The sequence below is a fragment of the Zootoca vivipara genome, chromosome 4, assembly GCF_965207765.1.
Source record: "Zootoca vivipara chromosome 4, rZooViv2.hap1.1, whole genome shotgun sequence".
Classification (NCBI taxonomy): Eukaryota; Metazoa; Chordata; class Lepidosauria; order Squamata; family Lacertidae; genus Zootoca; species Zootoca vivipara.
The window spans coordinates 60561905-60583035 of record NC_142587.1 but is presented as its reverse complement, the minus strand read 5'-3'; the positions used below and the strand labels follow the sequence as shown (position 1 = coordinate 60583035).

At 39.4% G+C, this 21131-nt stretch overlaps 1 protein-coding gene across 2 annotated transcripts in view; it reads left to right on the top strand.

Annotated features, from left to right (window-relative positions):
• The window catches only part of GBE1 (1,4-alpha-glucan branching enzyme 1), a 162434-nt gene that overhangs the window by 78633 nt on the left and 62670 nt on the right, over positions 1 to 21131 (top strand). For both annotated transcript variants that reach the window (XM_035114821.3, XM_035114820.3), the window contains exons 6-9: positions 1579 to 1669; positions 3752 to 3961; positions 18621 to 18736; positions 18894 to 19021. In XM_035114821.3, coding sequence (XP_034970712.2) covers positions 1579 to 1669; positions 3752 to 3961; positions 18621 to 18736; positions 18894 to 19021 — 545 coding nt within the window. The remainder of the gene's footprint in view (positions 1 to 1578; positions 1670 to 3751; positions 3962 to 18620; positions 18737 to 18893; positions 19022 to 21131) is intronic.

The window sequence follows — 21131 nt, the reverse complement described above, 5'->3', positions numbered from 1 at the left end:
GGACCTTGTCCCACACATGCAACAACTTAGTTGAACCACACTCATGCTGTGTACCCTATGACAGTGTTTCCCAACCTTGTGCCTCCATATGTTTTCGGACTACAATTCCCATCATTCCTGACCAGTGGTCTTGCTAGCTAGGGATGATGGGAGTTGTAGTCCCAAAACATCTGGAGGCACAAGGTTGGGAAACACTGCCCTATGACATCAATCCAGTATTCAGCAGTTGTGCATAAATAGTCTCGGCATGGAGAATAAGCTTTTAGATCTCACTCACAGTACTAGAACCTGGAGTCATCCAATGAAGCTGAACAGTGCGAGATTCAGGACAGACAAAGGAAGTATTTCTTCACGAAGTGTGTGGTCAAACTAGAAATTTGCTCCCACAAGATGTAATAATGGTTACCATCTCAACCAGCTTTCAAAGGGATAAATTTGTGAGAGCTGTTGTCCTTATGCCCTGCTTTTAGGCTTTCCATAAACATCTGGTGTCTGGTGTTTGCTGGTCTGGATGAACTTTAGTCTGATTTAGAAGGGCTGTTAGCTTTTTTTTTTTTTTTCATCTTGAAGGAAGCTCCACTGTAGCTCTGTAGCTCAGGTGTTGAGGGTTGCAACCTAATTTAACTAAGGTTAACTAAGCTGATACTACCCATCTCTCACATCTGATTTGAGGGCAAAAGAAAAAAAATAAGTAGTTAATTAAGTAAACATTATGAAAATTTTGAGGAGCAGGTTAAGTGACATGGCAAAGATTTTCATGAAAACTAAGAATCAAGAGAAACTGTGGCTTCCACGGAGTTTCAAACAGATCTGAAGGTTATCCTTTGCCTATAATCCTTGCTTGGTGGCTGAAGGGGCATTTATTTGCTGACATAAAAGTTAGCTTAGTAAAAGATTTGTTTTAAGTGCTGGCGGTTTCATCATTAAACTGTACTTTTCCCTTCAGATTTCCTTCACTTAATATCACAGAAAAACATTTTGGGTTGGATAAGGGACAAAAAGAAAGGTTTTTCTTTTCCTTTGGTCCTCAGCTCCTTCAGTAAGCTTCAAAGCAAAATTCCATTGCTTTAATGTTTGTTCTTTTAGAGAGATTCCTTGAGGGAAATGAATTTGGAGAAAAATATGTTAACGATTAGATACAAATGGTGCATGTTTGAAACATTAAGGAAAGCGCAAGGTTTTGTATGTGCATAGTCGGTTACTTTTTTTCTTTTTATGATCAACAGTGTAAATATCAAAAGTGCAGTTGAAGTTCAGGACATGCAGATTGGCATAGTTAATATTCTAAAGTCAAATTATGATTATATTTGCATATTATGTACTTAAAAGGCTAATCTTTCAGTGCTTGAGAAATCAACCTTCCCAGTATGGCTGGGAAGTCAGTCTCCCGTAGGCTTTATTTTAGTAGGTTTGCTCATAACTTATTGTCTAAATTATCTTTTTCTGGCTAAATGCAATGTGTCTTTTAGCTAAAATGAATGTTTCGTAGGCCAGATACCTTGTACAAATGACAACAACAATGAATGCAATTTTGTTTCTTCCTTCTTCTTTTTCTTCTCTTTGGAAAAAAAAAAACAGGATATAATTGCATTCAGTTGATGGCTGTGATGGAACATGCTTACTACGCTAGTTTTGGTTATCAGATTACAAGCTTTTTTGCAGCATCAAGGTATGCTAAAGTGTTTTTATGTCTCATGAGTTTATTTTCGTATTCCAACATTTTTGGGTGTTTTCAAAAAGCAAGTCTTCAGATAGGCCTAGCAGTCAGTGAGGCAAAATTGAGTCAAATCTTCTGGAGGCTATATGTATGTTTGGGAAGTGCATTTTCCCTTTTATATTCTAGCTTCACAAATGTAGGAAATTGTTTTGCATTCAGTTGTTCAGTAGCTGCACTCAGCTGTGACATACCTACATCCTGAGTTGGTATAATCTCATTACACATATTTGGAATCTGCTTGATACGGCAATCGGCTTTATAGATCTGGCTACTTTATTGCTTGAAAGTTTCCTTTGAATTATTTTTTTTCAGTAAGGGCCAACTGATTTAAAGCTTTTTAAACCATGGAAAAGCAGCTCCCATGATGATGTATCCTAATAATAATTCATTATCTTTATTACTCACCCTTCATCATACAACACAAATAATATATGGTTGTTGCTGTATATGTGTAGTTCTTATTTGGTTTTAAATTGTGATACAATTTCAGACCAAATAAGTACTACACATATATGACATAAATCATGTAAGTTAGAGATCTTAAAAATACGTTTCAACTCTCTCAGCTTGGTATGCTGAGTGGATTTTTTCTGGCTATAATCTGTCCTTTAGCTCTGTTAACACTGATAACGCCTTGGCCATTGACACCTGAGATAAACATTTTCCAAACTCACCATATTGCCATGATTGTAATTTGTTTTAAACAGTTTTAATATAGAATTTTGAATTGTTGTAACCTGCATTGAGACCTTCCAGGTGGGTAAGAAATCAATCAAACAAACAAACAAACAATGCCTTTTGCTTGTCCGAGCAGAGGAAAGAGGTGTGTATAGACACTAGGATTATGCACCAGATACAGCCGAGCCCCAAGCCAAATATTCAGAGGGATTTGGACATTGTCACAGTTGAGTTTGGGCAGCCATGCATTGCTGTAGGTGGCCTAGAGCATTATTGGGGTATTAGAGGGTGGCAAAACCCCACAGAAAGCCAAGACCTCCCTGACCACCAGCTATATTTTCCCAGGAGAAGGTAAGAGCTTGGTTCTCCCTGAATCTCCTTCCTGCCTGCTGTCCTGTCCTTGAAGCAACGTGCTGCAGAATCAGTGCCTCGGTGCAACAACGGTTGTGTGCAGGCATCATGTAGGGTGCTGGATGCTTCTTTACAAGCGGCTTCCCCGCAAAGAAGGCCCATGTAAAGGAACATTTTACAGAGTTGACCCTTCCTCTGTTTTTGGTTGGGATGGGGGAATGGAGATGCAATGTTTTCTTCGCCTGCTCTCTTCCCAGCTGCATGTCTTCAGGAGAAAACAAGCTTGCACCATCCTTTACATGACAGCTGGTTAGATATTTGAAGATGGCCATCATATCTCTTCTCAGTCTTGTCTTTTCTAGGCGAAACATACCCAGCTCCCTCAACTGTTCCTTATAAGGCTTGCTTTCTAGACCCTCGATCATCTTGGCTGCCCTCCTCTGCACACATTACAGCTTTTCAATCTCCTCCTTAAATTGTGGTGCCCAGAGCTGGACAGAATATTCCAGGTGGGCAGAATAAACCAGTCCTCTAGGTCAGAAGACTGCAAAGTTGAATTCCTCCCATAATTTCCTCCTGAAATGCCTGAGAAGTGGTGCGAATTAAAACTTCAGTCTTTCCATTTGTAAGATACTTCACTGTGTTGAAGTACTTTACAGTCTTTATCTTTTACATGCTCACAGCACCCATGTCAAGACAAATTGGCTTTCATTTCTTTAAGCCTGAACAGGGGAAAGTGATTTTCTTTCATTTCTCCTAGTGGTCTTATTCTTTGGCCCTCTTTTTTTATGTTCCAGGTCTCGAGCATTTGCAGTGTGCCAACATGTGCTGGGCATAAAAAAGCTCCTTCTACTAAGTCAAGCTATTGGTCTTCCAAGGCCTGGTATCTTTGAAATAGCTTATCTCACCATTTTAACAAGAAATGTTAAAAAACCTCACACACAAAGCATATGTGTCACCACTACTGCATAGTAAACCAATAATGTTAAATGTTCAACCTTTTAGCCGTTATGGACCTCCAGATGACTTGAAGGAACTAATTGATGTGGCCCACTCAATGGGAATTACTGTCTTGCTGGATGTTGTGCACAGCCATGCATCAAAGAATTCTGAGGATGGCCTGAACAAATTTGATGGCACAGATGATGCATTTTTCCACTCTGGTCCTAGAGGAACACATGCATTGTGGGATAGCCGACTTTTTGACTACGCAAAGTAAGTATAAATAACTTGTGTGAGATACCCATTATAAAACATGGCATTTAAGAATAGTTGTGTATGCTATTCACTTCATTAAGATAGCTCTGTAAAAAATAGGATTATTACATTTTTCCTGAAATAATTCTTCAGAATATTTCCCCCCGCCGAAAAAAATCCTGTTGTTTGTTCTTCCTCTTGAATGCAATATGCCAAGTTGAATTTAGAGTCTCTTCACTCATCATGGTTACAGAATGTGTTGGCTGAAGACAGCAGTAATTTCCCAGGATTTTGGAGCTTGGGTCAACATGGAAAGCACTTTAAAAACATGTTAAACGGAGAGATTATTTGCTATTGTTTATTTATTTCATAAAATTTATATACTGCTTGATTGTAAAGAAAACCCCCTCAGCTTCAGAGTACTTCAAATCTCCACACCATTTAGCATGTTGTTGGTAAGAACCAGCACTTTGAATTATGCTTTGAAATAAACTGGAAGCCAGTGGCAGATGGAACAAAACAAAATAAAAAAATATGACAATGAACGCTGATTTCATAAACCAGTCTGGCCACTGCATTTTCACTGGCTGAAGTTTGCAAACAACTACATGGTAATGATAGTGATGAGAAGTTATACTTTTGCACTACAACTCCATGTGCACAGTGCCATATAAATAAACTTTTTCTGAGGAGCTTTACGCAACTTGGCCCTCAAGCGGAATTTGAAGAATCCTCAGCCTGCTGGGACAGGATTGCAAAGCACTTTACAGATACCTGCTCCAGATTAGTTTCTGCAGGTGTAGTGTTGATAATGAAAGCTAATGAATGTAGCTTTCTCTTGGATCTATCAATATAACAGTGATCTTGGTGCCTTGGAGTACAATTATCAGCTTTGGCTGATATATACTTAAAACCCTATCGAGAGAGAGAAAGAGATCATTGTGGCCGTTATCCACACTCTAATAAGCTCCTGGTTGGATTGCTGCAACGTAGTATATGTGGGACTGCCTTTGAAAATGCTCCAGAGAGTTTGATAGGTCCAAAATAGGACAGCAAGATTATTAATGGGGAATGGCAGATACGATCACATTATTCCAGCGTTTTGTCCACTGCACTGGCTCCCTGTTCATTTCCAGTTCCAAGTGCTGGTGTTCACCTGGTTCCAAGGAATCTAGGCTGCATTGTTTTCTAAAGGACTCCTTCCTTGTCCTGACTGGCCCTTCAGATCTTCATCAGAGGCCTTTCTGAAGGTGCCCCCACCCACCACAGTTAAACAGGAAGGGTGTACAGAGGGCCTTCTCAATAGGGTTATCTAAGTTGTCGAATCCCCTTCCCAGAGAAACTTCCCTGGTTACCTAGGTTATGCTCTTTTCAGTGCTTGTTGGAGCATCCTCCTCCTCCTCCTCATCAGCACCCCAGGACTTTTAATACCAATACGACTAATATGTATTAGTCAGTGCATTCAAATCTCAGCAGAAATTGCTTTTTTTTTTACTGGTTTTTAATTTTATGCTCGTCTGCTTTTATATTGTTAGATAACGTTTTATGTTGCTTCTATGTTTTTGTGCTATTTGTATTTTATTGATTGCATCATATTTATATATTTTATGTTATTTTTGCAAAATGTCCAACAGACTTTGGTCTGTAAGCAGCCTAGAAGCGGTAGAAATAAATAAAATATTACAAACTGTATCACATTTCCCTGCATATATATATATATATATATATATATATATATATATATATATATATATATATATGTCTGAGGATGTGGACAGGTTGTGCATGTGTGCTAAATGTAGTATTAACCTTTTTATCTGGTCATATTTCAAATTATTCAAATTTAGTGGGAATTTTCAGCCAATTAGTTAATGTTTTCAAAGCTGCATTCACGAAGCAGGAATGGCATCCTGTGGCCTTTCAGAGTGATCACAGGTGGGTTTTCTCTGGGGATGTAGTGGGCATTTAATTACTGTCAAATTAAATTATGCTATTTTGAGATTACTGTATGTCAAACAATGACACCATCAGCGAACCAATGCATTTGACAAGTTTCATATTTCTGTTGTGGGGATGTGTAAGAGCAGTGAGCATATTTTCTGTATGAAAATAACAGAAGCCTTTTTTTTGGTTAATGGTAGTGCACTGTTGTTGTTGTTGTTGTTGTTGTTGTTGTTGTTGTTGTTGTTGTTGTTGTGACTGTTATTTTAAATTCCTCCCTTATCACCACATACACCTCAAGGTAGTATAGGTGCCAAACTCCAGAAGTACAGTAGTCCCAAAATGTCATAAAGGCATCAAGAAAAGGGGTAGGGCAGGCTTTCACTCACTCTGTCGATGCATGTGAGGTCTGGAATGGAATCCCTGTGTAAAACGATAGCCTGTCTATCGTTAAACTCTCCTGTCTTCTAAAGGTATCCTAGCTGAGCACTCTGCTTGCGTAGTACAGTGGGACATGATGGATACAGTTATTAATGTTTTCATTATTTTATTATATTTATATCCTGTCTTTCATCTGTCATGGAACCTATGGTGGCAAAGATGTGCTCACCCACCTGGACATTGACCAGACTCAGGCCTGCTGAGCTTCAGCAAGGTGGTGGCGTTGTGTGGCTTCAGAACATGACCTGGTTTGAGGGGCTCTAGGCAAAATGTCCTCCATGGGCTGTGCTGCTTTTTCTCTCCTATAACCCTCAGCTGCACAGGTCACCATCACCACTGACGTTAAAATTTTGGTTGTGCATTTTTGTTTGGCTTTTGGAATTGTGAATGGACAGTGGTGATGTGCAGTCATCTTCAATATTCCCCCCAAAACCTAGCCCTGTGCATACGGCTCATAATATATACAAACCAGATATGCTACAGAAGACATAGTTTTAATTTTTAATAAACAGCCTTGCTGGATGAAACCTTTCTCCTGCTTTTACGTTTAAATTGATATGACAGAAAAGAGACTTTTAAGCCACAGATGCTCCTTTAGTTAGAAGATGTTGCAATAACATATAATTTCCCTTGAAGGATCCAGTTTCCTTTATTATCTACAATCAAACACAGCTGTGTGCAAAATCTTTAAAATGTAGCTAGGGGAAGGGTGTGTGTGTGTGGAAAACCCCAACAAAGATTGTGTGGTAATTAAGCTGTGCTCTGAGATATTTGTGAGGGACGTGGAAAATAATTGTATTTTTTTTCTTAAATTTTTATTGGTATGCAATAAAACATTAAATGGTCACTTATATAAAAAAAGAATAATTATCTTTGGTCCAGCATGGAATGTCTAGACCAGCTTTCTCTCCTACCACTTCCAATTTTTGTTCCTCTCTCATTTGTTGGAAAAAGAAATCTTTCTCCACTGATTCTCTCCACTTGTTTAAAATTTTATAAATTGTGATAATGGATGTAGGGCTTCTATAAGTTGTTATAACACTTGAAGAGGCCTGAGCCAGTCACAAAATGGCAGGTTGGGGAATGAACATAAGAGGCTTGCTGAACCAGACCAGAGCCCCATCTAGTCCAACATCTTTTTAGAAACTCTTTACCCCATTTTGTAAATGGATAACCCAGAAGTAGATGCTGGATCTCGATTCCATGCTGAGCAGATAACTCAAGAAAGCAACAACAGCTGCACACACTTGGTATCTTCCTCATGATATGGAAAGCATTGTGGAAAGCATTCAAAGTGCCCTCAGCTGGACACACTAAAGGTCAGAAGGAGAGCCAATAGGGGATGCCGGGGAGGGCAGCAGGCACAACTGCACTAGGGTTGCCAGACTCAATAGTGGACAGGACCTCTGTGCCTTTAATTGCCCTGCTCTCTTTTGAGTCTGGAAACCTTAAAGAGAAACCAGCAGACCCTTTGTTTAATTTCCAAGCAAAGGGTCTGCTGGTTTCTCTTTAAGGTTTCCAGACTCAAAAGAGAGCAGGGCAATTAAAGGCACAGAAGTCCTGTCCACTATTGAGTCCATACCTGCCAAGTTGCTGTCGGAGAAATAAGGGACCGGGCGGAAGTAGCAGACTGGAAGTAGCGCTGCCGCCATTTTGGAACTGGGCGGAGAATGCTCAGAAGTGACTTTTGATGCTGCTTTGCCCAGTTCCAAAATGGCTGCTGCGCCAGAAGTCGCACTGCAGCCATTTTGGAACTGGGCAGAGCAGCACCAAAAGTCGCTTCTGAGCATGCTCCGCCCAGTTCCAAAAGGGCCGCCGCGCCAGAATAAACCGGGGAAAAACAAAAAAAATCTGTTTTTTCCCCAGCTAGGAACAGCTGGAAAAACGGGGATTTCCCGGGGAATACGGGAGACTTGGCAGCTATGATTGAGTCTGGCAACCCTAAACTGCACTCCCCTTCTTCATTGTTTTTAATTTAGTAGGCTTAATGCCTGAAAATGGTTTTGTCTTCTTTTGCTCTCTTATTTCAAGTTTCCATTCATAAACAGGAAATGTCAATGGAAAAGTGGAAGCCAAGGCTTTGGTCCTCACACACACACACACACACACACACACACACACACACACATCTTTCTCACTCATTAACACTATCTCAAACATTGTTGTTGTTGTTTAGTCGTTTAGTCGTGTCCGACTCTTCGTGACCCCATGGACCATAGCACGCCAGGCACTCCTGTCTTGCACTGCCTCCCGCAGTTTGGTCAGACTCATGTTGGTAGCTTCAAGAACACTGTCCAACACGGAACTAAAGAAACATACAAGAGCAGAATCTGGTCCACATTGCTCATTCCTGGCTAGGATTTAAAGATGAGTGATATAAATGCATCTTACTTGTTTTGACACACACACACACACACACACACACACGGAGAGAGAGAATTTAATATAGAAACTGACAAGCTTTTGAAACCATTTTGTTGTTTCTTAACAGGTAGGATGGGGACTCTTGTGGTCAGGGATTGTGGGAGTTGTGATCCAGCAATATCTAGAAGGAAAACATTTTATCATCCCTGATCTAGTACTGTATTTAGAAATGCACTATCCTTCAGTATAGTATTGGTACTTTTTGCTGCGGCTTTAGTATAAAACACATCCTGTGAAAAACATGCTGGTATAACAAGGCAGCTTTCTAAACTTTCAATATATACATATATATATATATATATATATATATATATATATATATATATATATATATTAAAAAGAATAAATTGGACTGTTTATTAACTTTAATTTATTCCCTCCCTGAGATATGTGGTAGTTTTCTAAACAAAAATGGAGAAGAAGAAATCTAGAAAAAGAAAAAAAAGTTTCCCAACATCTACATTATAATTTAATTCTGATAAGTTAAAGCAACTTCTGAAATTTCAAAACAGTCGTGAACTCTCAAATCTCTGGGCTACTATTTTAGAAGAAATGTGCTTCTTTCTTTTAATTAAATCCCAGATGATCTGTATAGGAAGGGAAATCTGCATAGGAGATTGTGGGAGGGAAAATAATCCCAGGCAGACTTCCTGCTGCTTGTTTAGTTTTGTTGTTCAATAATTTACAGTGCTATGCACATACAAAGATTGCCTTTTTCTTTTATCCAAGAGGTCCATAATGTGAATTTTTATTTTATAGTTCTTATTGTATTATGCATTTCCATATTGCAAACTCGTATAAAAATATACCTGTGTGGTGCACAAAATCTTAGTTGAAACCCAAGTAATGTGACAATAAAATGAAAGCAAAATATTTTAAGGAAACAAGAGCACAGGATGGATAATCTGACAAGAAGGTTATAAAAACAGTAAATTATTTTTTTATAAGAAGGCTGGCTGAAGTCTTAAGTTTGTGCCTAAAACTCATTACACATAGCGCCAGCGTGATATCATTAGGCAGAAAGTACCATAGCCACTGTTCCACCAGACTAAAGGGACAGTTTCTTGTTGAGGACAGATGTGCTTTTCTGGCAGATCCTAATGACATAAAGATCCCTTCCTGGATCAAGCCAAGGGCCCATCTAGTACAGAACTCTGTTCTTGCAGTGGCCTACCAGAAGATAAGGCAGAGGAATAAGGAAATGGGCAAGTTTTTCTAGGTTGTTTAGGACTCACTCAGTAATGTCCTGGCAACCAGTGATGCTCTCTCAACACCAGTATTCAATAGCAAAATGTGACGGATTGGCCTGGTGGGCAAAAGAACTCCAGGGTGCAGAGAGTTAAACCCCAACCTCCTGGATAAATGACGCATTCCATTCCTGAGGGGCGGGACTGCCAGGAGTTTAAAAGGAATGGGAGGCAGTTAATTCGGTTGATTAGGAGAGGGTTGTGGGAGTTGAGAGGGAGCGTGTGGGTAGGCGTAGGAGATCTTAAAGTGTTCTGAGGAGTTTAATTGAATTATATTATCTAGCCATTGTTAAGTGAAACTATGAATATGATCTAAGAACCTGTACACATGAAACCATTACGCATTTAAAAGTCATCTAGTCTAAATAAAGCTTTCTTAAATGTTAGTGGATGTGCTTAATTATTCCAGCTGGGTATCTAAACTCACAGAAGTGGTGGCTCAATAGAGGACAAAACTTACCTCGGGAATTGAGGCAACGGTTTGTGTCTTAGAGTTACACTGAGGAGGCTTAGGAGGATAACCTGGGGTGCTACAAAGTTGCCAGAGTGGAAAGGGCAAACTTTTGCAGTGGGGAATCAAACTGAGTGAGACCCTTTACTGTAGGCAGGAGGCTATTCCGTCAAACAGCCTAGAGTTTCTCATGATACCAGGCCACGTAAGCTGGAAGACTCTCTTTACTAAGAAACCCAAGTAACAGGGGTTTATTATAAGGCAGCAGGAGAAGTGGGGGGTGGTGGTTTCACCCCTGGATTCCTGTGGCACATTTTTAGTAATAGAGAGGGTGGACAATTCGTCACATAATTGGTGGCAGCGGATCCCCGAAAGTTTAGTGACAACGCCGGGACTGTGTTTGTCGCATATTAATTGGTGGCAAAGCCCTTTGGGTTTCGTCGAACAAACATCTGATAAAGTGTGTTCTCTTTCATGGAGAGCACGTGTTTCGGTGGGACCAACAAGACATCCCTCTGTTGCTGGGCGGGTTAGTTTGGATGGCCTCAAATCTTATTGGGCACCTCTTGGTCATTGGGGAGAATTTGATGTTGCAATTTATGATTGATGGCCAAGGGGCTATTTATTCCCTGCATGGAGCATTGAGCTGCCTCTTCTTGCTGCACACATCAGAACACCCTCCCACCCTCCCTATATTTAGGGCTGTTCGCATTGACCTTGCTATGCTTGTCATAGGATTGTCTGCTTTGGGGCAAGGGCCTGGTAGGAAGTTTTCCATTTGGCTGATTGGTGGGTGCAATTTGGTTTTTTGCCTACTGCGTAGCAAAATAGTCACCACTTGTAAGGTTGCGGTTAGCCATTGATTAAAAACTGGTTGGTGGATGGGTTATGGTTGGCTGTGCCTGCCCCTCCAATGCTGCTGCTACAAGGGTATTCCATTAAAGGAATCCAGGGGCTCGCCATGCTCTTGTCTGAACCCCTGTCAAGGCGCTAGGGCCACGCAAGAGCCCCTGGGAGCATTTGGGGAGAGGTGAGGGCCTGGCACCCAGCTCTATTCTCTCCCCAGAAATGTTTTCCCTTATTGACTTTCTCAGGCTTGCGGGTGTCAGTTCTGTTCCTACCTCTAGGTGGGAACAGATAGCCGCGAACCAATGCCTAAACCAGTGTTTTTCAACCACTGTTCCGCGGCACACTAGTGTGCCGCGAGATGTTGCCTGGTGTGCCGTGGGAGAATTACTTTATATATAGTCAATATAGGCACAGAGTTATTTTTTAAAAAACATTTTCTAATGGTGGTGTGCCTCGTGATTTTTTTCATGAAACAAGTGTGCCTTTGCCCCAAAAAGGTTGAAAAACACTGGCCTAAACAACCACTCACATTCTGTAATCAATAAAGTTGTGGCCAAAAAATTATGCCAAAAACCTTAAACAAAAATTCTGTGTGAATTGTGTTTTATTTGAGGGTGGCTTAGGGACCTCGACACGTAACAACCAAGTTGCAGTGTGTGTGTGTGTGTGTGTGTGTGTGTGTGTGTGTATGCATATTACAAGTGGCTCAGAAATTATCTTGAATAAAGCATATCTATCTGTATATCTATCTGCCACAGGCTTCAGTGCAGTCAAGAGTTGCTTGCCCAGTGGGGTGCTGCTGCAGTTATAGCCTCCTTGCAGTAGAATCTCTGCCCCATATCAGTAGGGCAGAAGCAAGGCAACAACGTGGTCAGGGCAGTGTGGACAATCCAGCTCTCACACCAGTTCCTCCAGGCAGCCTTAACCACATGTCGCCCTATGTCACCCATCCCTGTCCTAATATATATGACAGTGATGCTGCTGCCAGGAGACTTTTGTCACACTATCCACCCGCCCCGCCCCATGAGCTGCTTCTCTTTCCCATCTTTCCCTCCTGTCAGGTGTCTAGTCCTAGACGCCAGCCAGTATAAGATGCTTGAAAGCATTTCATCACCAGCATGTGAAATGGCTTCCGTCCATGAGGGCTCTACCATATGACTACTTGGTATAACAAGAAATGCTCTAAGCCACAGTAACCAAGTTGATTGGCAGACGGTACATTTCAAACTGCTGTGCATGCAAACGTTGCTGAAATATCTTTGATATCAATGGAGTATTTGAATAGTGTACAAAGTATTGTAGTTGCTTTAAAGTTTCAGACAGGAATTTTTAAGGCCTCATCAGTGACACCCAGTGGCTCCCTGATGCTAATTTTAATGGTGTGTTTTGCAGTTTTTAAGAAAGCAGCTAAGAATAGTTCCAGACTTAGCAGCCCATATGTTGTTTCAGAATATAGTGAGTGACCCTAGTTAATCAGTAATATCCTTATTGATCTTCTTTTTCAACAGGTCAACACTCTTTGTGAAATATAAGTACCACCCAGATCTGCTGTGGGCAAATGAATCTTACTGGACGCTAATAGTTGTCTGTAGACAAAATATTTTCATTATTCCAGCAGGATATTTAAATAGGAATTATAGATGTTGCTCAGTAGGGGATTTGTTTTGTTTTATGGCTGCAAACACTTAGACAAGCACTTATATTTGTTAACAGTGTCTCAGTGCCTGAGCCAATATTGGCTGACTTGAACTTCTAATGCTAAAGAATCTCTTATGGAAGGCAAACCTTTTGGCTATGCTACTTTCTTATTCTGTTCACCTAGCTATGTATCTCCGAATCAATCTTAAATCATTATTAAGATATACCATCTTGCCAAGCTGTTCAAAAGACTGTCTCTCAAGTCAATAGATCTTTTTAACTTCAACTAAATGTATTTCATTTTTAATATCCACAAAAGAACAAAACCTTACTTGAAAAGCAGAACCCTTCATTTATATTTGAAGAGTGCCTGAACCACAATGTCTGAATCCAAATTAGTATCTGGAGATTTCCAATTTTAGGGAGGGGAGAATCTAATAAATCAAGAATCTAACTTGGAATTAATGATTTTTGAAAAGGCTTTGTTTTTCCTTTGACTGTGTCTTGCATTTTGAAATAAGTTATTTCAAAGAAGTTATTTTAGATAAGTTATTTCAAATAACATTTTGGATTTCAATTCCCATATTTTAGGTTTACTACCTTTTGCCGCTGCTACTTGTTTGGGGTGAGGGGAACAAAGGCAGTTGGATGTATGTGCAAAGAATCCCACATATCTTTTCCACATTTCTTTTTGCATAGAATGTTTTCATAGCTTAATTATTGAATAATGAAATAAATAGAATCGAGACCCTTGCAATAGATCAATATACCTATTTCAAAGGAATTTTGAGCTCCTGGGTTTCAGTAAAGATTTTGAAAAATGATGCAGTCCACAACAATTCACACTTTAAAGCTTTTTCTTTCTTTTTTTAAAAAAATCTAAACTAAACTATTATGAAGGTGATTTGTTGTACCACCCCATGTGCACTCCAGAATCCTGTTTATTTCCCATTCAGTTGAATGCTAGGCAATGTTTTGGATACAAAGCAATTTCCTTGCAGGACTAGTGTTAACAATGATGTGGAGAGTAACCACATGGAATGGACCCAAAGTATAATGTCCTATTCATTACCACTGCAAAAAGATGTGATAAATCTGTGCAGGGGCAGCAAGTCTTCAACAATGTCAGAATGAGCCCTAAGTTAAACTTAACAAATAGATGGACTTGTTAAATCATTGTACCGTCTATCACTTTGTATATTAACGGTAGTTTTTTTTTTGTTTGGTCTGGTTTGCAACACCATGGTAAACCAAACCGTAGCTTGGAGCAAACTCCTGGAGAGGAGATGGCTGCTGCTTTGCTCCTCCCTGCTTACCTTTGGCACATAATAGTAATAAATAATAATAAAACAAACATTAAAATACATCAAATATCACAGATTAAAAACTTCCCTAAACAGGGCTGCCTTTAGGTATTTTCTAAATGTCAGGTAGTTGTTTATCTCCTTGACCTCTGATGGGAGGGCGTTCCACAGGGCTGGCGCCACTACCGAGAAGGCCCTCTGCCTGGTTCCCTGTAGCTTTGCTTCTCACAGTGAGGGAACCGCAAGAAGGCCCTCAGTGCTGGACCTCAGTGTCCGGGCAGAATGATGGGGGTGGAGACGCTCCTTCAGGTATACTGGACTGAGGCCGTTTAGGGCTTTAAAGGTCAGCACCAACACTTTGAATTGTGCTCGGAAACATACTGGGGGCCAATGTAGGTCTTTCAAGACCGGTGTTTTGTGGTCTCGGCGGCCGCTCCCAGTCACCAGTCTAGCTGCCGCATTCTGGATTAGTTGTAGTTTCCGGGTCACCTTCAAAGGTAGCCCCACGTAGAGCGCATTGCAGTAATCCAAGCGGGAGATAACCAGAGCATGCACCACTCTGGTGAGGCAGTCCGCAGGCAGGTAGGGTCTCAGCCTGCGTACCAGATGGAGCTGATAGACAGCTGCCCTGGACACAGAATTAACCTGTGACAGGTTATTTATAACCATATGACACCAAGTCCTTAGCATCTCTTGGCTTCAGTCTCTTCCCTGTTCTCCTGATATACCCTGATCATTGTCCCCTACTGTACCTCCCAATTCTACTACCTTCAGCCGCTCTTATGATCCCACCGCCCTCTTCCTGCCTCCTGTTTTTCCCTTCGAATCCATCTTCTATGAACCCTTTCTTTTAATTTCCTACTCCTCTTCCCCACAAAGCTTAAGTACGAATAACTGCATGTGCTCAGATTCATCACTGGCTGCCATTGTCTCTTCCTCCCCTTGTCGTTCCCCTCCAATGCACTCTAAGTGCAATGCAATCTAAATTTAGATTGCAAGCTCCAGAGGGCACTTCTGATTATATTTCTGTGTAAAGCACCTTGTATGCTGCTGGTGCTATATAAATAGCAATAATAGTGAGCACTTTCTTCTTTTAATCACATACTACAACTGTCTGTTGCATCTTAAAGGCTTTTCCATTGCGTCCTTTAACATACAGTCCCTTGAGATTTCTGCTTCCCATTGGTCTCTGTGTATAAAGAAAAGCTGGTGGGGTGAGTTAATATGTTCACTGACCTCAGATTAGTATCCTTTCTAATTCAACATTTCTTACCAATGCTCTTATCCAGGCTGGCTAAGATTAATTATGGTTTTCTCTAATTTACGTAATTTAATAATGAAATAATGGGAACACATTGGACTTTTGCTTTCTCACGAAAGTGAACAGATGCAGTACTGTTGTGGGAATAGCTGAGAGTCACTCTCAGGATGAGAGGCTTGTGAAACTTTCAATAAAAAGCATTGTTTGTTTGTTTGTTTGTTTGTTTGAAGGCTATCCTGTTCCCCTAATTCTGAAGTGTGTGCATGTGAAGAAATTGTGAGTGCTGTCCCTGTATACTATGTATACTGTGTGTGTGTGTGTGTGTGTGTGTGTACACACACACATACACAGTATCAAATTTTATGTACTATAAAATGTTATGTAATATAAAATTAGTTCTGCAGTGCTACCTCGGTTTGCGACCACAATCCGTTCCACAGAGGCAGTCGCTCGCCAAAGTGGTCGCTCCCCGAAGGCACGCTTCTGCGCATGCTCGAAACACTGATAGAGCGCTCAGAACCCGGATGTAAACACTTTCGGGTCCGCGGCAGTCGCTCGCCGAAGCGGTCGCAAACAGGTAGACGTAAACCGAGGTTTGACTGTATCTCTTTTCCCTTGCATGTGTACTTTATTATTCCTGCTTCTTTAATTTTGCTGTGAAAAGAAAATGTGTGTATTTGGATTTTTAAAAGAAGGGGACAGGACAAACAACTGCATTGTAAGCTGTAAATGAACAGATTTGAGTGCCTGATGTTACTACTGTAGAAGGGAGAATACTTTAAATATATGGCTATGAGTTTAATTTCTCATATGATCTGTCTGTACCCCTATCAATATCCGTGCTACCAAAAACCAACCAAAATTTTAAAAACAAGTCTTATACCAAAGCTAAAATCTAAGCAGCAGCAGCAGCAGGATATGATAAGGGGAAAGGGTGTTTAACAGTAGCTAGAGGGGCAGTCATACTTTGCATGTGTTGTCTTAAACTGAAGATATTTTAATTTATGTTTATGATTTAACTACATATCCATAGAACCTCAGGCACTGTTTCTACTTCATAAAAGTAGTGTGTTGAAGATATTTGGAAAGGTAAAACTGCATGCTGGCAGCTCAGAAGTGATTTTGTTTGCCATTTTGTCCCTACTCCTACCGACCCACCCTCCCCCAGCAGGGATTTTAGACATCTCTAGCAACAGAATCCTTACTGTCTTTACCTTAATTAAATTGCAAAATCATTAAGGGAGATAAATAATTACACAACTTTTAGAAGACATCTGAAGGCAGCCCTGTTTTGGGAGGTGTTTAATGTTTGATGGTTTTATTATATTTTTATATATGATATAAGGCACCCAGAGTAGCTTGGGAAACCCAGCCAGATTATTATTATTATTATTATTAGTGATACGTTGCGACAGATTAGATATTTTTCTGTTTCGAATAGCCTTTTTCAGTATAGACTCAGTAATGGGATAGCTACTGAAAATGTTTTAGGGTCTGCTAACTTAGTGCTTTGGGTTTTTTCCTATTAGTGTCTTCCATTTACTGTTTTCCCAATTTGTAACTGTCCAGTTTACAATGGGTTGGTGAACTGCAGGGCCTAATTTGTGCACAGAGTTACTAGGGACAGAAGCTGCCCTCAGTGCCAATGCTAGGGTTTGGGTTAGCATTCATGTGATCATTTTTTGTTTCAATGATGGCTCGAAAAGGGTCAACTGATACAGCCCAGTTGCAATAAATCAGTGAGGATTTGCATTAAAATCTTGTGAAGGCAAACACTTGTTTATTGCAACATGTGTTGAGTTTCTGTCAAAAGGTGTTTTCCTAAGTGACACCACGAGCCTTAGTTCTAGGTCAAGATTTTAAGTGGTCATCCTGGAACTCAAAACATTATCAATCTCAAATTCTGCAGAAGGTTGGAGAAAGAACTAGGGTGCATTAGCCCTACTTGAATTGACTGCTCATTACTTCCATTATTTTCCAGTTAACAATGATTTCAAACTGAGAAACATAGGTGCCTGGAAAAGCACCATTTAATTAATCTTGTTTTGTTAACATCTGTTGCAAATAGTAAGCCAGTTTGGTCTAAATGTTAAAATAAACCAATAAATTGGCTCTTTGAATTGCAGACAAATACCCTGTTCCCCCGAAAATAAGACATACCCATAAAATAAGCTGTAGCAGGATTTCTAAGCATTTGCACAATATAAGCCATACCCCGAAAATAAGACATAGTGATAGGCGCAGTTCTGGAGGACCCCAGGAAGAGGCGAGGCTGGACACGTAATAAAAAAATAAGACACCCCCTGAAAATAAGTCATAGTTTGTCTTCTTGAGGAAAAATGAATATAAGACAGTGTCTTTTTGGGGGGGGAACACGGTATTGAATTTTTAAAAGTTTTACACATACATTGGGGGGGAAGGCTTTTTATTACTTTTGGTTTATTTTGTAACTCTCAATCATAGAAAAGACTTCAGAGTACAGTCATACCTTGGTTTTCAAGCATCCTAGTTTTGGCTCCCGAATGATCAAAACCCGGAAGTGACTGTCCCGGTTTTTGAATGTTGTTCGGAAGCTGGACATCCGACAGGGCTTCCATGGCTTCTGATTGGCTGCAGGAGCTTCCTGCAGCCAATCAGAAGTCACACTTTGGTTTTCTAACATGTTGGAACTTGAATAGATTTCCAGAATGGATTCCGTTCGACTTCCAAGGTACGACTGTAGTTCTTTTTGAAGTGAAGTAGTTCTGAAATCACAGAAAGCTCAAAGAGTACCATCTGGTGCATAGTTAAGAGCACCGTTAATTTATTTCAGTAAAGTTAATGCCCTTTATGTAGACCTAACTGTTCACAGTTGCTGACTAATTTGGGATGTTCCTGCGTTCATACCTTAACCTAACTGGAGATGATAAAAGGATAATTGATATTATGAAACATGAAGTCCACTAGAATGGATAATTGTTTAATTATCACCAAAAAAATGCACACTGTAAAAATCAGGGAGAGAAGAAGACAAATGAAAACATTTCACCATGAAAAAATAAATATTTAGCATAGAAACCATAGGATATCTAAGATAGATTGTACGCCTTAATATTTAGACTTGTTTATTGTTTGTTTTCAGCTGGGAAGTCTTGAGATTTCTTCTTTCCAACCTAAGGTGGTGGATAGAAGAGTATGCCTTTGACGGCTTTCGATTTGATGGTGTATCATCTATGCTGTATCACCATCATGGTATTGGTAAGTTTAATCTGCACACCAGTGATGTTCATAATATCATGCAGTAGTGTAGCCATGCAATAATTTCAAATTTGTTAATCGTTCCTTTTGAAAATCTTGGTCTGAAGCCAAAGCCTTGACTTCCTGCTTTTGAGACTTTCTGATTTTGTCTTATTAGGCACAGGTTTTAGTGGAGATTACAATGAATACTTCGGGATGCACGTTGATGATGAAGCTTTAGCATACCTAATGATGGCAAACCACATGATACATTTCTTGCATCCAGAATGTATAACGATAGCAGAGGTAATTCTTAGAATACATGTCGACATAATTAGTTTTAGCTGTTTTATTATTTGAAATACAGTTTAATTGAATCAATTACAGTTACATTAGCACCCACATACTTATCTTTAAGCAAGTTCCAGCCACTGTTAAGCTTCTTGTTTTGAATTTTTTTAAATCGATTGATTTGAATTGGAGATTTAAATACATGTTTAAATATCTCTCATTTAAATAACAGGAACAGGAATTCGCTCAGCTTGCGATGGAACGTACTGCTTGTTGATAGATGCCATTCAGTACATTTTAATGTACCATTATTGCATTGTTTTATAATATATATATTATTGATTTTCATGAAAAAATAGCAATCTAGAAACAAGTAAGTCTTCCCCCTCCCAACATATACTGATAGTAGAACAAGCAGTTGAAATGCTTTTGAGGATATCAAAAGCAAAAGAAACTAGTGTCTAAATGGAGAAGAAAGAATCATTTTACCAGTGTTCCACAGTCTCAGGAAGGTAGACAAAAGATGAAGACTTTTTATTTTAGGATGCTCACTAATTGCTAGTAATACATTTGGATAAACTAGTTCTTTCATTTAGTCACAGGTACATTATTTCACAAATTAAATGTTAAATTTAGAAAGCATTGAAACCATAAGTACAGTATCATCATCTGAAATATTTTTAAATTCTTAGCCTGTTTAATAAGTGAGTTTCTTTATGATTTACAAATGTTTTATTCAAGGTGTTGAAAGCTTACAATTAGTATTGTCAAAGCAAATATGAACTAATATATGTATCACTGAAAATTCCAATCTCAATTTATCAGAGCCCTAAATGTTTGGCCCACTTCAGATTTATCAAGGAGATTTTTTTGGAATGCTTAGGTCTGTGTGCATGATTTATGAACGAAACAACAAAATCAATGAGAAGATGCAAAAGAATATTATTTGCACAGTAGGATGATTAAACTCCAAAGCACTAACTTTGACTGAAAGGCCTGAACAAGTTATTTGTAGTTATTTTGATCAAAGAATTATGTCTAGAATCCTGCTAGCATTTAACATTGTGAAACTATTTTACATGCAACTATTTTATATGCAACCTGGGAAAACAGAATTAAAGGGAATTGCAGGCACACATAAATCTTGGTATGTCAGGACTTAAATACTTCAGATGGGCAGTACTACCAGCTTCTTCGTTCTAAAATGAAAAATGTAGAATATTATCTTACCATGTAACCATGGGAAATAAGAATTTCATATTCCGCCATAAGAAACCATTACACACAAACACCCAAGTTCAACAACATCAAGTATTTAAAACAGAAACTGATGAAATGAAGCAATTATGGGATATATTAAACTTAAAATTGTCTTATTGATTTTGGGGTTCATTTCAAGTAAAATTAGCCCATCATCTAGTGAGCCACAATATAGTTATCAGTATTCCTACCAATGAAGCAAAGTAGAGCCTGTTTGCATTACCTGATTTAAGATTTTTTTTTAACAAGATGTGCCTTCAATTTATTCTACTTAAATTGAAAACTACTTCAACTTCAATACATCATTTTTTCTGTCTTGTGGGAGCCTCTATACAAAATGTGGAATTGATCCACATTCTCATGGTGGAACGAAATTGGGAGGGAGGAACTATTGATATCATTCTAAATTACAAATGGCTAGCATGAATTTGAGCTTGCATGTAATGATAGTGGAATGACTGGCGCCACAGGAGAGGAGCACGCTTTCATCTAGAGTAGGATCGATTTGTAGTCTTGTTCTGTAAGGACCTGTCTGATAAAATTAAGTAACAGACTTCTTTTTAATATTCTGAATATTCTCCACTGAATATGGGTTCTTCCATTGCTTTCCCTACACACATAGGGGCGAGGAATGTGCTAGAGAGGTAATGCATCTCTCACCATTGCCCGTGATCAAATTCTGTTTCTGTTATGCCAGCATATAATTAATGGAATGTGTAAAAATGATATAATGTGAAAGAGAAAATGAACAGACAGTTGAATTGTGTCCTTTATTGATATTTCACATTGCATTTCAAGAACATCTAAGGACAGGCTTACACACAGGAAATAATCCATTTCAGCTTCTCTCCCTACCCCCACTCCA